This window comes from Neopsephotus bourkii, unplaced genomic scaffold, assembly GCF_033783945.1.
Source record: "Neopsephotus bourkii isolate Nb327-2 ecotype Australia unplaced genomic scaffold, CSIRO-AGI_Nbou_v1 NB_284, whole genome shotgun sequence".
NCBI classification, from domain to species: Eukaryota; Metazoa; Chordata; class Aves; order Psittaciformes; family Psittacidae; genus Neopsephotus; species Neopsephotus bourkii.
This window is the reverse complement of record NW_026900793.1, coordinates 814187-836098: the sequence shown is the minus strand read 5'-3', so window position 1 is coordinate 836098 and position 21912 is coordinate 814187. Positions and strand designations below refer to the sequence as shown.

Sequence of the window (21912 nt, the reverse complement as noted above, 5' to 3'; positions counted from 1 at the left end):
GGCTTTTTAAGCAGGAAACAGATTCATAAACTGAGAACCAAACGTATTAAAATGCTTATTTTATCAGTAACAGCAAAACCTAGTGAGTATTCAACAGCTTAACTGCTTTCTTCACAACAGTCAGTAAACAAATACTTTTTTCCTTCACCACAATCCATGTTATTGTATCGTATTTGTAGGGTATTATTGTAGAGTATTTGTAGGGTATTGTAAAAATCAAAATAAAGAGAAATAACAGTAGTTTAATCTGACTGGTTCCATTTGTTCCTTAGGCATAAAAACAGTGAGAATATATTTCACCTTTCACCATTTTTTGTTACTGATGGTATTTAATACTTATAAAGCTTACTCTGTGAGATATTTTCTTCAGTGTGCTGATAATAAAAGTTACTTGGATTAGGAAAGAAGCTCTTCTATAAAAACCAGATGGTTTACATTTCAATTTTCCCTGACTTCTTTTAACATATTCACATTCCACTGTAACAATATGAATCAATTTCCTTCTTTGATTCCCAACTTGATCATTGCAAGCAATAAACACAGGAATTTCCTACCTGAAAAACACCAAGGGGGAACATACTGTTTTTTTAACAAGAAACTTATACGCTGAAAGAGATTTCACAACCATTTTTCAATACTATTGCAGGAGTATGAACTTTTCGTGTATAAACCGAACTGTGCATACACTATTGGAATTTATGGAACTAGTTACAGAACTCCACAAATGTACGTATTTATCATCAATGTTTTAAACAATTTTATCCAAAAATTACATTTCTAAGAACCTAATTAACTTTAAAGGAAAATAAATACCTTAATCTCATAATTTATTGCACAAATTCATCATCTACAGGGGAAAAAATCAACCTTCCCCATTATAAAGCACAACACAAGGAAAAAGAACATGAACATGAAGATTATCCATAAAAATGGAGAGTAAAGTAGATGTACAACTAACATAAGGAACAAATGTCAGGCACAAGGTAGTAAAAAAACATATAAAGCTTCAGTGCTTTAACCCTAGTGTCCACATAGACAAAGTAATGGCTCTCAAAGAAATGACAACATTGTGATAAAGAAATAATGTCAATTCAGGAAGGAATTCTAAGAAACTTTCATAAATTGAAGGAGGTTGGCTTTTGATTCAGGATATAACTGATGACATATAGGCAAAGTTCAAGAGGACCTAACGCTCTACAGAGAGGTCTGGGTAAATAGCCGACAGTACCATTCTTCTAGTTACCATTTGAATTTGTTAACTGTAGTTTGATTTCCGTTTACTGTCGTGCATGATTTGTAAAATGGGCTTAATTCATTTGTAACATGATGACTGCTACAAGGAATATGTTTCTTTACCAGAAATGCAAGGAACAAAGGTAATGTCTTCAGCTTAAAAAAATCTTGATTATAAATCAGAAACATATGGAAGGATGCTCATACAACCACTAGGGCATTTTTCAGCTGTGTCTATTTTGCAGCTGGTGGCCCTAACTGTGACCTTAACTTAATCTAATTCACTGAGCCTTGGATATAGTTGCAGCATTTCATAAAAATACTGAAGGCATTTATGCCTAACTATTTCATTTCCAGTACATTTTTGGTCATTCTGAATCTTTAGGAACGTTCTAATTTTTTTCCATAAGACATAATGACATTATTTATTTTACATTTAATACTAACTCCAAACCCTCCTCCGTCCCTCCAGGATGCTGAATTGGAATATACTTTACTTAATAACACACAATGCCTCTTCCATAGTATCACCTTCAGTCCAATTTCTGTGTATTGCTCAAGAACAAACCAGGAGACTGCTTCCTCCCATTCAGGTACTCTGTCTTTTTGTTCCCAGAATGAATGCAGCTCAAGCAGAGTCATTAAAGTGCCTTAAAAACCTATTTTTACATCCCTGAATCAGGATCTCAACAGAAAGCAGAAAGGGATGCAGGATTTACAGAGAAGTTCCGTATCACACAATACACACGGTACACAATATACATGCAGCAGTCAAAATATGCAGCTATACCATCAGAGAACTAATTTTAGGATGTAAAAATTAATCAGGCCACAAAACAATCAAGCAGAAAAGGCCTGCAGTATAGAAAAATCAAATGATGTAAAGAACAATCCAGAATACTTACTTGTTTTAGGTTAAAAAAGAAGAAAATAGAAAGATAAACACTGAGTTCAGTTTTAACATGACTTCATGCCTTTGTTCTCTTTAACAGTAAATCCATTTCACTGCTTGCAGATTATTTTATGCATGTTCAGTAGCCACCTTTTACTGTAAAAACCTTTTCAATTATGATTATTCCAACCCAGAGCAGCTGGTAAGCATTGTAAAGTCTCACTTCATAAAAAGGACATGCTAAGGAATACTGAACAGGTTACCTTCCACATGGAGGAAAAAAAGATCACATGCAAAAGAAAATTCAGGATTGTATTTAGGTCTGTAAATGCCCATAAAGTTTTTAAAAGCTTTCCTAATTTCTCCCCATCTCATTCTGTCACTGACATATTTCTACCCAAGAGAAGACATTAACTCTTGAACATTCTGCATAGGTGATTCCCGATGTTCATCAGGCATAAGTAAGCTAAGCAATAATCCATCATACTTTCTTCCAAGGATGCTTAAAAAATAACAAAGCCCCCAAACTACAGAACCAGCCAACGCTGTCCTTTAGAGACTATGATACAAGATGAAAGCCAAGTTCTTTAAGCTGCTGCAAAAATACACTTTCTTTGCCAAAATACAGAACAAATCTGAGTATTTAAAACTAAAAAAAAATAATAAAAAATAATCTCAGCTTTATTTCATAAGGAATCTCTTGATAGCAACCTTATATAGCACTCTCCCTAGTGCTGCCTCACAGGCCTATTAACCCATGCACCCCAGAGATAAGTGCTAAGTTTTGTTTGGTGGGTTTTTCCCCATTTTTATTCTTTTCTTTTTCTTAGTGCTATGCCTCCCATCACATCATCATGAGTCTTCATATAGGCACTGACAGACCCTGATTCCACCTAATTCCTGCAGACACCCTGGAGAAGTAATTTCCAACCAACCAGAAAGGGAAGGCTACTTCCCCTCCAGTTATCTGGCTTTTTTTAGGTCAATCAGTTCTTCAGTACCTTGCAGGGGTTCACCAGGAACAAGACTTGAGTGCCTCACAGTAAGAATTATCAGTGACCAACCCTCAGTTCCATTATAAAACACATTACACCATTTTAAAGCAATGCTAAAAGAAGTACAGAAATGCTTTCCTGTAATTTTTGTACTTGGCTGCTAAAGATTAAGTACAAAATGCTAAGAACCAACATGATAAAAAAAACACCACCAACCAAAAAAAAAACCAAACCCCAAAAACCCAAACCAACATGCTAGCACCTATGAGAACTGTTTGCCAAAACTCACAGAAAATGAAGAAAACTGCCCTCCCACTTACATGGGTGTAATTTTCTCTGGCAACAAATGACGGATGAGAGCTGCTCATAGCAGCTTTGTGGTATGCACCTGCATGATTAACTTTTAAGAAAAAAAATGGTATCTTTTTTTATCTGCCTTTTGTAGTGCTCGTAGGAAGTTGAGAATAGAAATGAGCTAGTCATAACTAAAGCTCTGAGCAGGTCAAAATACAAGGCCACTTCAAGACAAGATCAAGCTGACCTGGACATCAGCCTGTTCAAATAACATACAAAACCCACTTGTCTGCCTGCAAAACAAAATCATTCCTCAGTGCTTTCAGGATATTTTCAGCTTGGTTTTTTACTTTACCTGCTCTTGACATGTAAACAGTACTAAATATTAAATTCCTTCCCAGATGCTGGGTTTAAATCAGCAACATGCATAGGTTGGAGAATTACCTTAATTTCTGCCTTCCTCTCCCATACCTTTCCTACCTCTGCTGTCTGTATCTCATCAACTTTTTTCTCCCCATCCATCCTCTTTTTCTCTCCTAAAAGCTTTTTATTCTTCATTGTCTAACCTGATAGAAGGTAACATTGTGGAACAAATATTATACCTACTTTGTATGCAAACCTTATCCTCGAAAGTTAAGTTTTTCTGAAAGCAGAATCCAAAAAAAGTGTCCCTTGTTAGACTGACTTGGATTCCCCCTACTAGAAGTAAAGAGGTGTTACACTTAATTTATACCTTCAGCTACGTTTCATATCCTTACAAAATTGTGGTGAAATTTGTAGCATTCTAATTTAAGACAGGATTCCATTTCAACACAATTAGTAAAATAACCATTTTAAATGCCTAACATTTCAGGTGAAAGTATTTTGTGGGGAAGTCAGTAAGTGAAAATGAAGTAACATGGGTAAAAAAAAGGCACATCTGACAAATCAGAAAGCATAATCACCTCATCATAGCTTTTTTCAAAAACTGGAGCTCAGTGAGTTAACACAGCTTGCTTAGGTTTCAGAAAAGAAACCACTTTCTAAGTATATAGATCCTTGTAACTACAGTTCAAACAACAGATAGGCATATCAAACTTCAAAGCTCTTCATGCTTCGAAAGTACTTTCTGCTTATCAGAGGGAATACTTCCTGACAGCTTCCCTATTGCTGATGTCTATGAATCACATTTTTTCCTTTCAGATTATTTAAATATTGTGATTATTTCAAGAATAAAGCAGCACTGCTGCTGAAAAAAACAATACTATCCCTTCCTTGTCTGCAGCTGCTTGCACTTGTACTTCCCCTTCCTTGGGTACGAGCAGCTGTTACATGTTCAGATAAAAACAATTTTTATCTTAAATTATTTGTTGGTGCTTTTTCTTCTTCCTGGCACAATGGATGACAAGTAGATGGAATACAGGACAAGACTACTTCTTTATCTGGCACTAATAGTTTAAAGTGACAGTAAAGCTATACTGTAAGGTAAACCTTGATGACATCATGCCAAAGTAATTGCTTAACATATCCCTCTTCAAACTTATTTCTAAGCAAGTGTTTATGAGTTTCTTATGAATGCTTAGATAATAGTGAGTACACACATTACACAGTGGTTTTGTGGTAAACATACCACTGAAATCTTGTGTCCCTGATGAACCCAGACTTTTGACTGTCTTCTGCAGAAGTTGTTACTAAAATCTTCCAACATTAGAGCCTCTTCTCTCGTATATCAAAGCAAGTAAGAGTTTTCTTGCATGAAGACTGCCTAAATTTTTAAGGCCTTACTTATCTAGCAATTTTTGCTCTTTTTTAAAAATTATATATATTTCAAAACCTAAGCTATTTCCAAAATATTCCATGGACTTAATTGTAAGATCTCAGAACTTAGAAAATAAGTTGTCATAAGAACATAACAAATACATTTAATAGTTTATATCATGCTTTCAGCTTCAATACTTAATACTTTTCACTTAGAACATTTATCCTTTGAGTACATTCAAGCATTGGAAAAATGAGGATGCCCCAGAGCCAGACAAAATCTTAACCTGTTTACTTGGCAGTGGGGTGATGGCTGGAAAGAGACAAGTAGAAAGCAGAACTACAGTCATGACTTCCAAAACATGCATAAAACCATGAGTGGTGGTAAGGTAGCTTTGACACTGCAATTTTTTTGTTGCTTCCTCAGCAAACCCACCCCCTCTATCACACACACAGTACTTCCCACTGCAAGTTCCCATGTACTGCAGCAGAAACTACCTTAACCCAGCCACTTCAAAACATCTGTTGTTCCAGCTGAAAAGCAACCAAAGGTGATTCATAGTCCAATTCCATTATTATCAAGCCTCTTCCATTTATATTTGTTATATACCTACAAGAAATTCACTATCTTAGAGCAAACTCCAAGTCCAAACTATAACATCCTTAATTTGCTTATGAGCTAAACTAAAAACATTTTTATAAAGTCCTAGTGAGTTCAGAAAGTGGTAACTCAAACTGGAACAAAAGTTTAGAGAGCAAACGGTTGTAGCCACTCTCCAATTTGCAGATTTACTACAGGTATCTGGTTTCTAAACAAGGCAGCACTTAAAAGAAAAGTTAACCAAATAGGTTCAGTGTTTATTCCCAACATTACTCTAGCCAACACCGATATATAGGGGGAAAAAAAGGCTGAAAATGAAAGAGAAATGTAAATCTGCATATATTCCCAAAAGGTTTTATTGCTACATACTTTTAAAGACTCAAAGGCTACTTTGTAAATTTTCAGGCTGGTCATCTGGCTCCCATTTGTACTGACTGCCAAAAAGACATAATAAGGAAAAGATGGGGGAGGAAGAAATGCATTAGAAATCCAGAAAATTGCAGCTTGTAGTTCAGATGAAAACTACACCTGGACAGTGCTAAGTTATCTATAGAACTGACACAGAGCTTTACTCAAAGCAAGTATTTATTGCTAAACCAATTTTTCAATAAATTGTCAAGGCATTCAATGAAGCGTTTAGTCATGATTTGTCTGAAAAACTCCACACACACAATACTAAAAAAGTATTTTTTTGTTTCCAGCACTCTTCAGACTGAAAAGTTTCCATTTCATACTTAGGTGAAACTTCTCTAAACATATACAACATTTTATTATTAGTAAAATGTGACTAATACAGTATACGTATGTTTTGGCTCTACCTCTCAGAAAGCAGCTGCTTTGTCTCTTAGCTAAACCATTAAACAAAATGGATAACACATGCTTTGTTATAGACCTCTGGTTTGAACAATTAGAATCTGATTTGCAGAAAAAGCCTTAGCAGTTTTAAAGAGTGTATCATCACAAAGCTTAAGGCTCCCATTTTAATAAGTAATAACAAAAGTAGGATGAGCTAGACAGGCTTAACATTTACAAATCTACTCAAAGTACAACCCCCCTGCTCCAGGATATTACCTCTTACCCTAGGGAAAGAATGCTGGCAAAGCATTCTCTACCCCATGGAAAGCACTTTTCAGACTGTCAGATTTTGAAAGAGTATTCATTTCAACAATCTGGAGGTAATCCGTAAATTTACTCTTTCAGCATTCCACTTCAGGTTAATCTATAGATAAGCACATCTGGATTTATGACAATCACAGAAGAACTCTGCCTCTGCTAAAACAGTAAGTGGACTTTTTTCCTAAAATTATATTAACCCAAAGTTTAAATAAAACATTTCCACTGAACAGAAAAAACATGTTGTGTAAAGATTTTTAGAAGTATTGCACATGTGTATTTAAAATGTCTTAAAGATCATGATTGCAACCTCCTCCCCCTGCCCTAAAAGTATGCAACCTGTAAAATATTCGGGGGTGTTATCTTCTCTTTTTGCTTTCAAAAGCAGAGTGAGAGATTGTTGTTATGAAGCATTTAGGTTTGAAAAATCATTATTTTAACAGCTGAGAAAAATGCACTTGAAGCTCTCTCATTTTAATTAGTTCAGCTACACAAATACCAAATGTTTCATAAAATGCATTACAAAATCCTCTTGCTGTTAACAAAAAGAACACAGTGGGAAACATGCAAATGCAATTAAGACAGTGTTTTCTTATTAGTTGGAAAATTATTTCCCATTTTCTTTCCATGCTAACAGCAGCTTTTATAATGCCAGAGTCTAATTGAAGGATATCAAGAGTTAAAAATTGTTCCATGTTCCTTATGCGTTAGAAACCCCCGCCAACTAGTCCTCTAGGCTTTAAATATTGTTTTGACGGATTGCATTTTCATTTCCAGTCACAAAGAAAGTATTCTCCATAGCCAACGCATGAGCAGATCTTCACCAGCTCAGTGAAAGCCAGATATGTTGTCCCGTGCAAGAATGAAGACTTTGCAGATTACTTTTTTTTTGTTTGCATTTGTACCGTTGGTAAACGCAGCACCACCAATACAGCAAGAACCACCCCCGTTTTATGAGTATGATACAGATGTTACCATGGGAAGCCTGAGCCAACAAGATTATGAAATTCAATCCAAGGATATAAGAAAGGTATTTCATTTATATTATGAATTTAATGTTTTTAACTGCTAAGCATTATATGAATAAGGTGTTACATGCATATGTGCAAGTTTTACGGAAAAGTCTTACAATAATAGCAAAACACAATGGTTTCAGACATCGGGAAAGCCACTCAAGTCAAAACCACAAAAATACTACCCTTGCTCCAGTTTGAGAAACCCACAGAAGACAGGGTTTCACAAGTAAGACCAAAGCATCATTTTTAACTACTGTAGTTACTGCCTACTGCTGTATGAGTTAAGAATGGGATATACTAGTATGCTAGCTCTACAACTTCAGTAACATTGTATTAAGACAATAAGTTTGTTTAAAAACAAGGAGGAGGATTTTATTTAGAATTTCTTTTTTAATATCAAAGTAATACTTGAAACAGTACTTTTTATTGGACATAACCTGGCAGCATAAACTAGTTTCCCTGTTGACTTTGGTACCAAACTATCAAGTTCTTTGCCTTGTTTTTTCAGAGGTGGGTTGTTTCAGGTTTGGGGGCTTTTTTTGCAACTCAACAGTTCAGCAGTCCTGAACTCCTGTGGAACATCCAGTCTTTCAGCAGTCACCTATACTGTTAACACTCAGGTTCTTAAAGGTACTGATAAAGGTTATACCTTCTGGCACTTACAAGCACCCCCATATGGTCCACTCTGAGCTTTTTTTTTGCTGCATGCTCCACATACATACCTATGAATTTAAACACTTCAGCAGAAGACACAAAACCAGAGGAGAGTTAGATCAAGCGCAACAGCTTCAGCTGGCAGGGACAGTTAAATACGTCATAGCTCTGTTCAGACTGCCTCTGACAGGACCTAAATGATAGACATCCAGAGAACAAGATACAACGTTGATCAGGAATTAAACTAACAATGATTACCCCAAGACTAGTGACAAGGAAAATGCCACATATGTGAACAAAGTGGTAAAAGCAAAGTCATAAATTCAAGGGAGTTTTCATTAATATTAACTGTATTTCTTACAATAACTCAGTCTGATAAATAAGAAAAAGGATAAGCAGCGAAAGATAATTAGTATAAGTTAAAAACTACAGCACATGTATAGAAAAATCTCTTCTGTATATTTGTTAAATACTTTCCCAATTCTTAAATTATTGCTTGTCACTGCTAGACTAAAAAAAGCAGCTAAATATTTACATTAAAAAGTGCCTAAGGTATTTTTAAATGTGATAGCTGCCACAGTGATGAAGTAACATGTTTTCATAAACCCCTAAGAGACCACTTAAATGACCCATAATTAGCAGGGGGCTATCCACTCTCAACTGAGTGATTTTTTTAAGTACTAAACCCATTAATGCTACTAGATAGGCACAACATCACATGACCCTCATTACTAAAACCATTCTAATAAGAATATGCTACTGTTTCAGTAAAAAGAACATTAATGAGTGTAACTACAAGGAAATGGTGCCAACAGATGGGCCACAGACTGATCAAAGTCTGTACTGGCAGTACTATAAACTAGAGGTCTCCTGAAGGCCAACAGTCCTGCTTAGGGTAATTCTAGGAATGCAGTGGATTGTTTCCACCAGGTCAGGTCTCCAATGACATGTTTTCATTGCAAAATAATAAATTAGTTCCATATGCGCAATAAAGACATCTATACATGATACAGTATTCCCAGTTTAAATCACGGAATGCACAATCAAATCTCCATTTATTGCACAAAATCTAGCTCCTAGAATATTTCAAGTGTTAATTGTAAGTGAAATACACGCCAACAATTTCTTCAAACATGCCCTGCCAGAAATTTATCCTGCATGGTGAATTTAACTCAATACTGTAAGTTTGAAAACACAGAAAAAAGACTCTTTTCTGATGAAAACATCAGAAGAAATCTGTTAGCAATCAACAAAACAACACGACCTTTTGACTACTATTAAGAAAAAGGTCAGCCAACCAAAATGTATTATGGTGATTATTATTTGAAACTACAGTCACCCCCATCTTGAATAAAATATTAGAAGTTTAAAACAAAATCTTAATTTCCACAACAGAACCATACAATTAGACACCATCTCAATATCTGGACTAATTTATTCCACTGAATGTAGACCATCAGTTTTATAGTCTTTGTGTGTCATAAAGAAGAAACTTTGCAGAAGCTTTAACACTGTTGAAGTATTTAGATGTAAAATGTTAGTGTGATTTTGTATGGGTAATTCATGTCTGCCGAATAAAGTGCAAGGGGCAGGTGGAATTTAAGCATGTAAGCAGACCAATATCCCATCAGCACCTTCCCTACATATGCAAGTAATAAACTTGCTGTGACTATAATCCAAACAATCTTCTGTACTGGTATTCCATGGCTCAGAATTTTTGGAGCTGACTAGGAAATACTTATGATAAATTAGTTATTTATACTTGTCCTGGGTTCAGCTGTAACAGTTATTTTTCTTAGTATCTGGTGCAGTGATGTGCTTTTGACTTTAGTCTGGGCTCAACACTGATAACACACCAAGGTTTTTGCTTGTTGCTAAGTAATGTTTACTCTAATCAAGGACTTTTTCAGTGTCTCACACTCTGCCAGTGAGGGGCAGCACGGGAAGCCAGGAGGACGCCTGACCCAAACTAGCCAAAGGGGCATTCCATACCACATCATGTCATGCCCAGTATATAACTGTGGGGAGTTACCCAGAATGCCCAGATCACTGCTGTGATCAGGCTGAGGTGGTCAGCAGGTGGTGAGCAATTGTACTGTGCATCAGTTGTGTTTGTTTTCCTTTTCCCCTTTTAGTTTTATATTCTCTCTCCTTGTTCTTTCCTTTATCATTAATATTATTATTGGTGGTGGCACTAGTAGTTTTGTACGGTATCTTAGTTACTGGACTGTTCTTACCTCAACCTGTGGTATTTACATACTTTTGATTTTCCTCCCCATTCCTCCAGGAGCAGAGGGGAAAAAAATGGAGGGGAGTGAGCAAGTGGCTACATGGTTCCGAGTTCCCAGCTGGGCTTAAACCACAACAATACTACTTTCTTTTTTGGCAGGGGAGGGGGCAGTAAGGACAGGGACACGATCTCTTGTTTAACTTTTGGTTGACTGCAGAAATTACTCATACATTGTATGTTGCAAATAACTCATATGAATACTCTTTCATAGATCACACCTCAAAGTAGGATACTGTACTAGAAATCTACACCTGGTACAGATTATGTTATGCCAGCAAACATGCTTTTCAAATGTCCCTTATGAGCCTAGCAAACTGTAACAGTAGAAGTGCATTTGTTCCATTATAAGCCGATGTACACAAAAGTCTCTGCTGGCACAGATACCTCAGTCAAGGACCATATCTTCACATACTTATCAACACAGCTATGCAATCTGAACATTTTTGCAGGCACCTCTAAGATTTGCTGCTTGATTAACTGCTCAGCTCACAGCATCAGCTCCTCTACTCCCAACACTGCAAATGCTCTTACCCTCTACAGACACTTCATGCTGCAGCTCCTAAGCTGTTGCCAGCATTCTAACTTGGGTATAGAAGTCTTACTAGAGCAAATCAACAGATCCCAAACCAGAGGGGGAAAAAAAAAAAGCCAAGGAAGGAAAATAAAAAAAAAAAAAGCCATAGCCTGTATAAACAGATGCAGAAAAGAGCCAAGGGATGGATGATTCACAGGCTAAAAAGGGGTCAAAATGACAGAGGCTAGCCAAGAGACTTGTTTCTCAGGCTTCATGTCAAGTTTGAGGGGTTTATTCTGCAGAATATAAAAAATTCCCACAGTAAAGTATATGTAAGCGGCCAAATACTAAATAAAACTTAGTATCAAAACTAACTTGACAGCATTATTTTCACATTGCTTTTGTAAACCAACTCTGTGTGCTACGTAGAATCATAGAATGGTTTGGGTTGGAAAGGACCTTAAGATCATATGGTTCCAACCCCCCTGCCATGAGCAGGGATGCCTCACACTAGACCATGTTGCCCAAGGCAACATGGAGAGGGGGAGAATTTAAAAAAAATAAAAGAAAAACCAATCAGGTCACTAGTGAGCACTCACACAGTCTGTAAGAAGCTCTCTTCAGCAGGGGGCCATACTCCTGCCAGGGACTGATCCTTACGCGCATTAAAAGAAAAACATCTTCCACACCCCTTAATGCGCTTTTTCCCATGTGTTTTCAATAGCCTTGCAGACCAAAAGCATATTGTCTTACTCCGTCCTACAAATGTTCCCCATCAGAAAAAACAACAAATCATGCTAGCTAAGAACAATTGCCACAGCCAACCTAAAAAGCCCCCTTAACTTTAATACATGCAAATCATAGTACTACACACTGTATGCGTACTGTAATTCTAGAAATATGTAATTCTTCAGAATTCTGTGGTATTCACTGAAAACCTGAGTACCATTTCTTGCATCACAAAAGACCCTTTCTGATAGCTGCCCATGTCTTAAAACAGACTTAAGTGAAGTTATGGGAAATCAATTGCTGAATTTCAGCCAATACCTGCAAGAAACATGTTTAGAAGCTAAGAAAACTAAGTTGTCCTGCAGTTCTAAAGATGTAATGACTACCTCAGAGAATTCTGAGCAACTTTAAATGCAAGGAAATGGTATTTTACTGAGATTATTTGGGTAAAACAACAACAAAAAAATACAACATATACACAAGTATCCTATCAAGTTTTGCACATTGTGCAAAATCTATCTTCACAACTCTAGATATTTGTAAACACCCATTGCTTATGTATTTCTTCCCCACAATGTGGTCTGTATTATCTATTTTTATTTTGTGTCTGCTGTTCATTCCAAAAGAGCTTTCATTTTCTGAAGAACACTAGCAGCACCACCTTCCCTTCTTGCCTTTCAAAGCAAACAGCTCATGTATAGAAGTGATAATATATCATATTAGTCATCCAGCATATAAGAGTAATTTAAACATTTAATGTCATAAAGTGGTGTGTCACAGGAGGCTCATTTTTAAAAGACATGCTATTTCAGGATGCTCATTTTTAAAAGACATGCTATTTCAGATCCTGGGTTTTTGTTTGCTGTTTGTTTTTGAAAATAATATTTGCTCTTACACAAAGGATGGAACAAATACTTCTCTTGACCTTTTTCTAAGACTGCAAGGAGATGACAGCGAAACCAATGTACAACCAACAAAGGATACAAGTAAGTTAATGAATATGAATACTGTAACATTTAAGCTCTCCTAATGAACATTTTAATATGAATACAATCTATAAATGATGACAAGGGATACAGAATTAATCTTTTAATTTATGAATATCTTTCATATTTTCTGTGGAAGGTGGTCTTATTTCTGATGGAGCAGGCTGAAAAAAAAGTTAAAGGATACTCAAGTAAACTTTGAATATACAAAGCACAGGTTATAAGAATCTCTACAGACATCATATTTGCTGTAGAGATGTATCCAAGTTCAATAAGCTAGGCAAGATAAACAAGAATACCAAAATACACACCCCAGTAAATTCCGCAGTTTAACCAAGTCTGATGAAATATGATGTGCTTACATTCCTTAAATAGATTTCTTCAAAGAACTGGTTATTCTCTCCACAGTTTACATCTGATATTCAGACAGGTCAATGCCTAAAACACATTCTCACTAGCCTAGGTTTCCTACAGGCTCCAGGGTATATTATGCAGATTTCTCCTAACAAGCCACAATGACTTCTAAACATGAAAGAAACAAAGGTTTTGTCTACCAAATAGAGCACTGAGGGACACATTCTGGTGTGTCTGTGATCTAAACTTCCAAAATCAACTGATGATTCAGCAAGACCACCAGAGTGTCAGTCTCCACCAAAAGTGGAGTTTTAATCAAGGTTAGTTATTACCAAATAACTAGGTTATCAAATCAAGGTTAGTTATTACCAACAAACTCTCATCAAAAGTGGAACAGATCTGTAAGACCAAAGCTTCTAATCACAGAGAAGCAAAAAGGCAGTTGCCTTTGAAAGAGCAACATTTAAAATGATTGTGGAACAATGTCCTACAGTCAAGCATGCTAAACAAGTTACTAAATCAAAAAAAGGCAAATGGGGCAGAGCTCTGAAGTCCAACAAACAATAATAGTCACAGAACTAAAGCTCAAAATCTCAGTCTCTTCTCTGCAGTACCTCTGTAAGAAAAAAGTATTATACATGCTGGGTTAGCTTCCCAGAACTGACTGGCTACTTCTGTAACTTCTCACTGGTGGAGGAAGATCCTATTTTGCTACTAGTGATGATAAACTACCTAGTATTATGACCCACTTTCTGTATTACAGAGAGTACTGTACTTCCATTTGGAAGCTAACCAAAACTCTATAGGGAAAACACAGGAGATCAGATAACAGTGGTGACAAAACAGGATTCAAACGCATAGTCATTGCAAGTGTTTGAATATTGCTGTCATACATGAATTGCAGAAAATTACTAATAAGCAGAAATTACTAATGCTCTACTAATGGCTATGAGGAACAGGACAAGTCATAATGGGCTTAAACAGCAAAGATAGAGTTTCACTAATTAAAATAACAGCTTTAAAACCTTTTTTAAAACTCAGTAAAAAACTCTAATAGATTGCCTACAGTAATTTTATAATCATCACTGTTGGAGTTCTATAAAAAGAATTAGACAAAACAGTAGCTAGGAGTACCACAGGGTACAGGTGTCCCTGCCAGAAATGCCCCAGTGCAATTACAAGATCAAATGTGAGCACTGCCATGCTTCCCCTACATGGATTGCTCTTCTCATGAGAATGCTTTCTACTAAAGCTGGAATTTAACATGGTCACAGAGTTGCAATTGTCATACTAAGCCAGTTAAAGAATGAAACTGAATTCAGATCAATTCATAGCATTTCAAGACATGCTCAGATAAGAACAGTGAAAATACACAGGGAAATTATGCACAGTAAAATAATACAAACCTCAAAAGTTCAGAATATTAACACTCTTCAGAACTTGATTGGAATAGAGTTTAAAAAAAAAAATCTAACAGTGGAAAAGTTATATTTTGAATATTAAAGCTTTAGTTAGTTGAATAACTTTTAACTCTCTACTCACAATAACCTGGTTTCAGATTTACCTACTTGTCTGCTCTGTGTGTGCCTAAGTGGATCAGTCTACTGTGAAGAAATAGACATCGAAGCTGTACCCCCACTGCCAAAGGAGACAGCGTATCTTTATGCACGATTTAACAAAATAAAAAGGATTGCAGCCTCAGATTTTGCTGACATTAGTAAGTAATGTTCCAGTTTTAATTTCTGTTTAAGTTGCTGTCCCTTAACACTATGCCAAGTTACCAAAGTAAGATGTACTTTATACCTTAACAGATTCCATTACATGTATTACTTATTTAATTCAACACTTGCATTAGAACAGGAAAAGTGAAAGCTATGCAGAAACCCATGTTGGGCCATGTATACATCTTAATATTCCCACATAATCCCACACAAGAGAAAGAGCAGACTGCTAAAAATAGAACTGAACTCTGCATCTCTGACAGTCTTAAATGACCAGGTGCTATTTTTCCTTCAAATGCTCCAGGCTCATTTCTCCCAGCTATCACACACTACAACATGACAAACTATGAATTACTGAAATAATATTGTTAATAAAGAAAAAATAATATAAAAGGAAAACACTCTGGATTCTTGAATTTTTATTAAGACCATGAGTGAATCCAAATGTGGGTTTCATCCATATTTGTAGATCACAATAAGGACAATGCAGCCAACAGTGTAACACTGATTGTATACAACCATACACATTTCACATGCCATATAATTACATAAATTCAATATTTAGATTTTTGTTTCTTTTGTGTGAAGCTACCTTGAGAAGAATTGATTTTAGTGGAAATAGGATAGAAGAAATAGAAGATGGAGCCTTTTCAAAGCTTCTGTTATTGGAAGAACTTTCTCTTGCTGAAAATCGACTTCTAAAACTTCCCGTTCTGCCTCCCAAACTAACAACGTTTAATGCAAATCAAAACAGAATCAAGAGCAGAGGAATCAAAGCAAATGCTTTCAAGGTAAGTAAGGGGCAATAATTTAAGTAACCAAAGTAAATAAAATTAATAACCAGACTATGCAGTATAGCACTAAATGAAATTTTCTGTATTTTTGTAACATAAGAAACGAACTATGATGAAGCTTTCCAGTTTTTATTCTGTTTTTTAGGCACTCTGGAATAATCCTTTGCGTACGCACTCTCTCAGGTCCACCATATACAAAAATATTTTATTACTTTTCTTTCTCTCCTACATGCAAAGAAAAACTCAATTCAAAAATTGATGGCTCAAATATCATAGCCAATAAGCTGACAGTGAAATTTCCAAAACACAAGAAGGCCTGTTGTATGAATTTCTTGATACTATAGAATTCAACATTCACAGCAAAAGATGTTTTATGTGAGATCACCTAACAGACTAAGTGATCTGAAAAATTACTGATTTCCTGTAAGAGGCACAAGTTACTTAACTTCAAATACGTAATATTACCATTATCTGTTTTCTCCTATTAGAAACTGACAAACTTGGCCTACCTCTACTTGGGACATAATGCACTGGAATCTGTTCCCCTTAACTTGCCAGAAAGTCTGCGTATTCTTCACCTTCAGGTATTTTTAATGTATTTCTTTAACATGCTATTACAAAAAGCCTCATTAGTTACATGCTTCAAACCAAACCCGCTGCCTTTTAAAAAGGGTTCACTCTGCAGTTGTGCTACAGCTAACACTCCTCCGAATAAAACACTTTACCTCTCATCTGTATTGCCACAACTCTACAAAAGTTCTGAATTTGTTTTGGCTAATTACCACGCAAGAATTTCTCAGTCATTACTGTATATCAACAATATGAAATCATAAAAATAAGCAATGATCTTTTATCAAGAACACATTTCAAACATCAATAACAACCTCAAATTGCTTATAAGCTCATTGATTGAAGAAATTTGATTCCTATGTGTCTAAAGTATTCACAAATCAACTCCAATGACAATAAAATGGGAGGGTAAGAGAGATAAAGTTTGAAAATTCCTCAACATCTATGGGGGTTGTATAAAGATGTGTGTTTATGTTTTGTTTTGCAGTACAACAATATTACTACAATCACCGATGACACGTTCTGCAAATCTAATAACACACGTTACATCCGCACACTCATGGATGAGATAAGGATGGAAGGCAATCCAATCCTCTTGGCAAAGCATGTTAATGCTTTTTCCTGCTTGAGAACACTGCCTGTAGGAACATACTACTAGCCACTACTTACATGACTGTACATGCCAAAACTTAAACATGGGAACAAAGATCATTCTTTTTCTTCTGTTTACATGTTTATATCCTCTTCCTTACTAATGCCATTTTCCCAGAACCTTTTACTATGTTGAAACACAGTTCTTCTCTTAAAGAACTATTTCAAAACAGTCACTTTATTTTCTAGTTACAATGTCACTCGTGCTTTCAGAATCTCTTCTATTAAAAACACATATATGCACACACATACCTTCTCTATTTTCATTTCACCACATATTCTTTATGTGGAGGTAAAATTCACACAAGTAATTGGTTGGTCACATTCTTTACCACCACTCTGAGCAATTACTACAGCTCATTTCATTTTCAGATGAATGCCAGACACTGAGCAAGCCACAGAAGAAATCACAACTTAATTCCAACACTACTTTTTAAAATCTGAAATTAAGCTTTTCAGTTGACCTTCAGAAGCGTATTGGATGAAGTTGCATAGTAAAGGAAGTTATGTTTAAAAACAGAACTTCAAGCTGAACTTCATTAAAAGTTCCTTAAAAACTTGATTTGTGGAAAATTAAAATAATTCCCAATTAGGCTTAGTGCGCCAAGCAACATAGCAAGTGGAACTTTACAAAGATGTGTTAAATGTCCTTTTGTTTTGCTTTCAAAACAACCTGCGTGTGCACATATATACATTATATTTTTACACACAAGATATTTTTAATTGAAATATATAATTTTTGCTCAGCTGTACTCACAAGTCATTTTTGCAACACCAGCTTCCCATTTTAATACAAAATAGTCAAAGCACAGCACAGTATGACTCCAAGTATCTTTCTAATTAACAGATGATGCAGACCAAGCTTTGTTCTCCTGCTTTTCCTTGACAAGAAAATGTGACAATATAATTAACAGCAACGCTGAATTAATGTTCAATATTACCTGTAAATAAGTAAAATCTCAGCTAGATGCCAGTGCAAAGAAACAGAACTACCCTTGTATAGCTATATATTTGCTCTTTAGGAAAAAAAAAATCAAATCAGATCTTTAAATTTAAAAGTTCTTTCTATTTTTAATCTAAAAATAATGTTAACTTCAAGCATTGTTTCACTCTAAACCATACAGTGTATTAAAAATGCAAACCAGTGTGTGCAGGCCTCAACATTCAGTTCACCTGAAACAGGACATACTTGATAGAGGATACAATGCTTCTAATTACACAATTACACATTTGACATTCATTTTCACCTTCTCCCCTCAAATACTTACCATATGCGTAAACTCTTCAGACAAAGAAAAGCAGCAATGTGATAGTTACTATTACCACATCAACTTCATACTGATTTTGAAGCTAGTATAGATTCCTAATCTGTAGAAATAGTTAAGCATCAAATGCATGATGATATACAGCTAATCTAGAATAATAATTTCACAAGATTTTTTTTATTAGTTATGTTTATCTTGCTTAGCTAACCCTTGATTTGTTAGTGCTTGTGCTATGGGGAATTAAATGCACACTTAATACTGAACAGATACTCTGCCACTAAGAGTGTTGATACCTAAGTGGCTTTCAGTCACTTTTTAAGTAACTACGTCAAGCATCAACTGTGGGCTCATCTTTCTGGTAAGGGAATGCAATTATGAAATGCAGGGCAAAAATATTTTTGCCCTGAGGCCATCACCCAAGACAGACAAAACAATGCAATATTTTCCATTTTAAGTTATTTGATATAACAAGAAATTCCATTGTCTTAATATAACTGAGAACACAACCAAGTGTGACAGTGAGAATACTACTTTGTTTTCAATTTTACCTCAGAAAAATTTAATGTTTGCAGGTATTTAGCAAAAGGTAAAAAAATATAACCCTAAAGCAGGTAAAAATACATTCCAACTTCAAGCATATTTTATACTAGAAAAAAGCAAGCCACCTATTCTCCCATCCCTCTTTTGATAAATGCCTAAGATAAAAACACAGTGAGAAGTTCAATACATAAGCAATGGCCCTTGACCTTCTCCTCATCACAGATCTTATCTACTAAGTAAAGCTCTTTCCAGCATTATCAGGATCAGTAAATACCATCAAAACTTTTCCTATGAAAACAATTATGTGTATACACAAATATAGACACATTTACGCAATATGTACACACATGTAAACGTTCTAAGACCTAACCACTACCACATTATTAATTTTGCATTAAAATGTTGTAGATTTATTTTTTAATTACCAAGTATCAATAGCAACACTAATGAAAGCTCTTAATATTTTGTGAGCAAACCAAAGCAGACAACTGCTATGCCTCTTGCAGGCAATAACTTATCTCCTATGTTTTAATTTACTTTTCCTACTCATAGCAAGTTAACTCAAACCATTAAGTGAGAAGGGCTTCAGTATGCAGGAGTTTTTACCTTCTGTTTGTGTGACCAGTACTAATATCAAGCTGAATGTACACCATTCTGGTTTTTTCCTCTCATTTCTGTTAAGTATTTCCAATAAAACTTGAATTTTTTTCTTGTTTATCAATATCAGTTTCAACAATCTGCTTTTCCAGCAATGCCAACATGCTAAGTAGTTCACCCTCATAGCAGACTTAAAGCATGTTCAGATCAGAAAATTATTTGCAGACATGAATCCATTTTACAGACACAGTATTTACTGTGGCAATATCATAAGACCTGCCATACAAGTAATGCCATACAGAAAACTTGTGGGACACGTCACTCATTCCTTCAAAAATCTATTTAAGGCACTACCTTGTGGAATTGCTCAGTAGAATAAAGGAGCAGCAGCAGAGATTAGTAACTGTATGCTCAATCCTTGTGTGTGCGTGAAGCATTCAAGTTGTAGACTAACCTATTTCAGTAAAAAACCCACAACTGCTGAAGCACAATGTCAGGGAGCATATAACGCAGAGCACAAAACGCTTACCACTGAACTCTACTCACACCAACCTAAATCTACCCCTGTTTTCTAGAAAAGTCTGCTCACAGTCAAATCAATGAGTATTTCAAATTGTATTTTGCTTAATCCAAGTTATGCATTTTGCCATCACACTTGATAACTGAGAAAAATCTCACTACAAATCTGCTATTTGTGACAATCAACCTTTCAGAAATACAGTGGTACCCAACTTTGCCTTAAACTTGCAATTGTCATTCATCACATTCATTATTATTTGAAGTATTCAATCACTTCTACGTTATTCCTTTCTTCTCAAGTACCAAACTAAAAGAAAAAAAATAATCTACCTTTCCTGGTTTTACAGTACACTGTAACTAATAGATTCCACTAGAATACTATTAGAAGCACTATTTCTACTTAACAGTCTAGATAATTTTCTTTCAAATAACAAATGGAGAGAAAAATATAAATCCCCAAATCCCATCCCAAATAGTCTCTCTAATACTGTGCACGGTTGCCTGCCTCTACACTTGTAGTCTAGCAAGCATGTAGGAAAAAGAAATAAATACCAAGGTTACAGACTAAATATTTAATATTGTTCAAGTATGAATATTACTAGGGTAAGACTCTTCAGTTATTTTTATATGTATGTTAAAGGCGTATTTCTAGTTATTTCAAATAAATTACTACAGAATATTAAGTTACAAATACACATTCTCCTTAGCAATCTGGTATTTGAATTGTCAGATTCAATCTCTAAACCCTTTAATTCTGAATGAAATCATTACTAATGCTAGCAGAAATAAGAAAGCTTAAAGACTCCTCATAAGCATAAAGTCAACCATACTTGATAAATATTCTCCCAAATTGGTTTCCCTTTCTCAACAGTATCTTTGTCCACAGAAAGAAAAATACGTTTAGACAGAATATTTGTAATACTGACAAACTTGCAATACATCTTCACGAATTTATCTTCACACATATTCTAGCAATGAATATACCCCTTCATTGTTTACACTCCATGTCTGAACAAATACTTCAAAAACTGCTTAAGATACACACAATTTAAAAAGTAATCTCCAGACCTATTTCCCTTTTGTTTTTTATTTTTGTACTAAATTTTAAAAAGAAACCAGTTCACGGAATCACTGTCCCAGAAAGCACAGTGACTGCTGTTATTAGGCTCATCCAAGCATCAGAAAGCATCAAGTGAAGCTGGGAAAAGAAACAAACAAGAAACCAACAACACAAAACCATAAATCCCTTGTCTATGTAGGGATTAAATAGAAGTCCTTGTACAAGAACCAGCAGGATTAGACAACATCACTTTGTTACTCAGCTGAGGACAGGATTCTTTTTTAACTTTTTTTTTTTTTAACATCAGAATTCAGTACTTTTTTCTTTAATCTGATTGATTTGATGCTAGAAATCAATGTAGCACAGAACTCAGAAAGTCCTCAGAGATTCAAAAAGTAGGACACAAAGCAGTTCCCACTTCCTGCTGCAGCTGAAAAGAGGGTGCTCTTAATGCTCTTTAATGGCAGTAAATGCTGGAGCTAAATAAAACTGAATTAAAAAAACCCATACATAATTAAGCACTAAACAGCCTCCTCTAACATTAAGCATCACATTAAGATGCTCTGTGTCTGCCAGACTACAGTATTTTTACTCTAAAGATTAATTATCTTAAAATAGGTACAAAGGTAAAACAAACAAGCCAAATTATGGCAATTTAAATGGCAATTTAAAACAAAGTTCATATACTATGTTCCATTTAAGAGTGAGGAACAGTTTATTTCACATTCAAGTAAAACACTTCGCCCAAACTCATGCTGCCACATTTTCAAGAGACAGATCCAGTCCT

At 35.4% G+C, this 21912-nt stretch overlaps 3 protein-coding genes across 4 annotated transcripts in view; 1 reads left to right on the top strand and 2 right to left on the bottom strand.

Annotated features, from left to right (window-relative positions):
* The window catches only part of PBRM1 (polybromo 1), a 351134-nt gene that overhangs the window by 301605 nt on the left and 27617 nt on the right, over positions 1–21912 (bottom strand). The window lies entirely within an intron of this gene.
* The window catches only part of CENPP (centromere protein P), a 133482-nt gene that overhangs the window by 99983 nt on the left and 11587 nt on the right, over positions 1–21912 (bottom strand). The window lies entirely within an intron of this gene.
* OGN (osteoglycin) lies at positions 6826–19670 on the top strand. Its single transcript, XM_061346996.1, has 7 exons — positions 6826–7032; positions 7643–7895; positions 12970–13054; positions 14967–15125; positions 15718–15920; positions 16412–16507; positions 16981–19670. Exons 2-7 carry the CDS (start codon positions 7710–7712, stop codon positions 17149–17151), a joined length of 900 nt encoding a protein of 299 aa, XP_061202980.1. The 5' UTR covers positions 6826–7032; positions 7643–7709; the 3' UTR covers positions 17152–19670.